The sequence below is a fragment of the Sphaerodactylus townsendi genome, unplaced genomic scaffold, assembly GCF_021028975.2.
Source record: "Sphaerodactylus townsendi isolate TG3544 unplaced genomic scaffold, MPM_Stown_v2.3 scaffold_1592, whole genome shotgun sequence".
Taxonomy (NCBI): domain Eukaryota; kingdom Metazoa; phylum Chordata; class Lepidosauria; order Squamata; family Sphaerodactylidae; genus Sphaerodactylus; species Sphaerodactylus townsendi.
The window spans coordinates 1-4,517 of NW_025950170.1; the positions used below are offsets into that span (position 1 = coordinate 1).

The 4,517-nt window shown below is 48.2% G+C and overlaps 1 protein-coding gene across 1 annotated transcript; it reads left to right on the forward strand.

Annotated features, from left to right (window-relative positions):
- The first annotated feature begins 3,171 nt into the window (after positions 1-3,171).
- LOC125424954 (chemerin-like receptor 1) lies at positions 3,172-4,077 on the forward strand. The gene has a single exon (XM_048482396.1). It carries the CDS (start codon positions 3,172-3,174, stop codon positions 4,075-4,077), a length of 906 nt encoding a protein of 301 aa, XP_048338353.1.
- The last annotated feature ends 440 nt before the right edge of the window (positions 4,078-4,517 follow it).

Here is a 4,517-nt window from a genome sequence, read left to right on the forward strand (position 1 = left end):
CCTTGATTTCCTGCAAATGCTTCGAGTGGCAGCAAGAGAACAATAAAGAGAAAAATCGCTGCTGGCCTATGTGTTGGTCCCTCACTTCTGGGTTCAACCTGGAAGTGACAGAATAGCTCTAGAAATTGACAGACCCCATAGAGTTTCATGAGATTCCTAGAGCTACTCATTGCAACTTCTAAGGACAATCCCATGTCCCTACCTCCCAATCTTCCCACTGGTTGCCCAGCTCAGCCAGGCAGCCTTAACTGATCGTCCACCTCCACCCCATCCATTCACCACAGAGTTGGACATCTCACTTTCTTTTGCCCCATGATGCTGTAAACTAGAAAGGGCAACTTGAAAACCAACTTCTAAATTTTACAAAAACGGATCACTCAGCATTTGTCTCTTGACCTGCAAGCCAACTGAGGCAATCCCTGTCCCCACTCCCAATGCAGCCTGGGGGGCTCGCACGGAGCTTGCCAGTCCAGGCAACCACTCCACCGTACTTCCTGTCTGCTTCACCCACTCCTGGTGCTGATCTAGCAAGCCTGCTGTGGTCTCAACATCTGATACACAGCAAAAGAGCACGGAACATGGCTCACAGGAAGGGCTGTGTAATGTCAGCACTACTGTTATCAAAATGTGTGCCAGTGTGTACAACATCAGTGCTCAAATCCCCCCTTCTACCCACAAAGCAGATATATGGGTGTGGACCATCTGGCCATTTTGACACTTTCTGTGGGCTCATCTCTAAGAGGCAGACACAAGAAACAGAGCAAGAAATGCTGTGTCCTAAGAGAATCTTCAGAAGATAGCTTCCATTGATGGAAAGAGGTCCACCCAAGGGTTGGTTTCCACTCATCCATTTCCTCTGACCTGCTCTTCCGAGGGAGACCTCACCCAGGAATCCGTCTTCCCCATCTGGGACACTGTTCCTCCCCTGCTCAGGTCAGTGCCAGTAAACTAACCATGGAGAGCCACACCCTTCCACGTTCATGGAAGTCCATGAGTTTCGAAGGCTGTAATTCTGCTTATGATTGTTGAGGGGCGTGGGGGTCTGTTGTCAGAGCATCCGATAGAAATCTTGAAGACCAACAAAATTTATTGCTGTCCGAGGGTGGGTCTCTTTTGTGCAAGGCCCTTTACTGATAATACACACTACTCCATTGCTGGGGTAATAAATTGGCCAAAGCCATTTTATTGAGCAGAAGCGTGAGGCTAAGCATGGGTCTGGATCTGGTCATACAGGTAACGTGCTACAGCTCAGCAGGGCGGGTGCCCCGTCCTGAGCTTCATTCTACTGCGGGGCACTGGCGGCCAGACGCTCCTGGCCAGAGATGTTCCCCTTTGGCCCAGTTCAGTAGGGGCGGTCGCCTCTTGCTGCTTTTGCCATTCCCAAGGGCAACGCGTAGCTCCCTAGCTCCCTTCCCCTTGCCCTTCCAGAGCCATACCCAAGCGTCAAGGGCCAGGCTATGACAAAATGAGCATGCATTAACATAGAAAATCAGGGAGAGGTGGGTGGGCAAATCGTCAACCGGCGAGAACATGGCCCGGACAAAGGTGGGCGAGCCCCTTTAAAGTCTTGGGTCGCCCCTCCTTTCTTCTGGTGATGTTAGCCCATTTCTAGCATGGCTCCCCTTCCCCTCTCACCCTTACTGGGGCAGCATCCGCTGGTCCCGCTTTTCCCCACCCCGAGCAGCAACAGGCGTCTTTTTAGCTTGAGCTTCTGCAGGTCAGACATCACTTCATCAGCGCATGGTGTCCATACATTAGAGATATATTTATATGCCGAGTTACAAGCAACAGGATGGTGGGAACAGTGAGGCAATACACACTTGAGGCCAGCTGGTATTGCAGGGAAAAACTGCCTCCAAAGAGGGATACCAGCCTCTGGGTGGGATCTGGGGATCCCCTGGAATTACAGCTCATCTCCAGAATACAGAGATCAGTTCACCTGGAAAAATTTGCAGGTGGACTCTATGGCATTATAGTCCACTGAAGGTCCCATCTTCCTGATTATTCCCTCCCTGATGCCCCAGAAGTTTGCCCACTTAGATCTCTCTCTCTCTCTCTCTCTCTCTCATTCATTCATTCATTCATTCATTCATTCATTCATTCATTAGGCATGTATACTGCTCTCCCCCGAGGGGGTCAGGGCGGTTCACAACATAGACATCTAGGAACCCTCCCTATCCCCCTACCCCACTGGTGGCCAAGATTGACCTGGCAACTCCACCTTCAAATCTACTTGGATCTGGTTGTTGTGGGTTTTCTGGGCTGTGGGTCGTGGTCTGGTAGATCTTGTTCCTTACGTTTCGCCTGCATCTGTGGCTGGCATCTTGAGAGGTGGATCACAGAGAGAAGTCTGTTACACACTGTGACTCAAGGTTGACTCAGCTTTCCATCTTTGCAAGCATTTGGAGGAAGGGAAAGCTGGGTTGCTGATGTCCATGCTTTATACAGACAGAGGAAGACTTGGTTTTCATAACCTGCCCTTCTTTACCTTTCAAGTGTCTCAAAGCGGCTTACAAATTCCTTGATGTAAATGTCAGTGATCTTTGGTTGGAAATCAATTTATTTGGAAAAAAAAAGATATCTGTACGAAATAAGAGACTGCAAAACATTATGTAATTCATACAGTAATTTTGAATAAAAAATGATTGATTATAGAATCTCATTTGTATATTAAACAGAAAAATATATAAATTATTGATAGTAAAACTATTATAAGTAATATCGTAACCAGGCCTGTGACTGAAGCAACTACAGTTTTAGGCTTGCCAAGTTTCTGCTGAACGTAGAGAATCTCCCACACCCAGCAGAAGGGAAAAAAAGAGTGTAAGGGGAAGAGATCCTGTACATCCTGATTAGAGTCCACCAACCATGTGGAAGGGTAGGAATCAAACCCTCTTCTCCAGATTAGTGTCCACCTGCTCTTAACTACATCACCATGCTGGACAGTGGTCTGATTTCACAAGGCAGTTCTCAAGTTCTTCTTTTTCTCAATGCAGGAGAAGACAGAAGACACGAGTGAAGGAGAGTCTCCCCTCCAAAGTAATGGAAGACACAACTCAGCTGATCAATGGAACTGCCAATGGAACTGTCAATGGAACTTTCTCTTTCAACTTCAATGATGAAGAGTTTGCCTTCCTGGAAACTTTGTACAAAAGGCTGACAATCGTCTTCATGGTCATCTGTGGTGTTGTCTTCCTGCTGGGTGTCAGTGGGAATGGGCTGGTCATTTTCATCACCGGCTTCCATATGAAGAAGACGGTCAACACCATCTGGTTCCTCAACTTGGCCATCGCCGACTTCACCTTCACCCTCTTCCTGCCGGTGTACATTGTCTACTTGGCCCAGGGCTTTCACTGGTCCTTGGGGGAGGCCATGTGCAAGTTCAACCACACATTGACCTTTGGCAATCTCTATGCCAGCATCTACTTCCTCATGGTCATCAGCATAGACCGCTGTATTTCTGTGATAATCCCTGTGTGGGCAAGAAATCACCGGAGCCCCAGAATGGCCAGCTTTGTGGCTTTGGGGGTTTGGATCTGGGCCATAGTGTTGGGTTCGCCATATATCCATTTCATGAACAGCATGAAAATGGGTGACAAGATCTTCTGCTACATTAAATACAGTGATAATGAGGAGCAGGTAAAAGTTACCCGCCATGCCATGGTTATCAGCCGCTTCATCTTCACCTTCGTGATCCCTTTTCTAGTCATTGTTGTTTGCTATGGGGCCATTGTTTTGAGGCTGAGGAGGGACCGCTTGGCCTCCTCCAGCAAGCCCTTCAAAGTCATCACAGCAGTGATCCTGGCCTTTTTCATCTGCTGGTTCCCTTTTCATGTTTCCTCTTTCTTGGAGATTCAATCTTATGAAGATCACATCCTGCACCTGTCACTCATTATCAGTGGTCCTCTGGTATGCAGTCTGGCCTTCATCAACAGCTGCCTCAACCCCATCCTGTATGTATTCATGGGGCACGATTTCAAGGAGAAACTCAGACTCTCCCTCCTCTCAGTATTCGAGAAGGTTTTTGCTGAGGACTCAGACAGAGACCAGATCCTCAGTGGAGCTGGACTCCCATGATTTATGAACACTGCAGCCCTTTGCTTCCAAAAGCCCCTGCCTCCCCAGTCATTCAGTGCATTGGTTCATAATTCTACAAAGCACCAGCTTTGTACTGACTGTTGGGTTCCCATGCCTCCCTCTATGGTGGAAGGCTTCCTGCTGACCTTCTTGATTGACTGCAAATGCTTTGATTGACAGCAGGAGAACAATAAAGAGAAAAATCACTGTTGGCCTCTGTGTGTGTACCTCACTTCTGGGTTCAACCTGGAAGTGACAGAATAGCTCTAGAAATTGACAGACCCCATAGAGTTTCATGTGATTCCTAGAGCTACCCATTGTAACTTCTAAGGACAATCCCATGTCCCTGCTTCCCAATCGTCCCACTGGTTCCCCAGCTCAGCCTGGGAGCCTTAACTGATCGTCCACCCCCTTCCCTTCCCTCCCCACCCCATCCATTC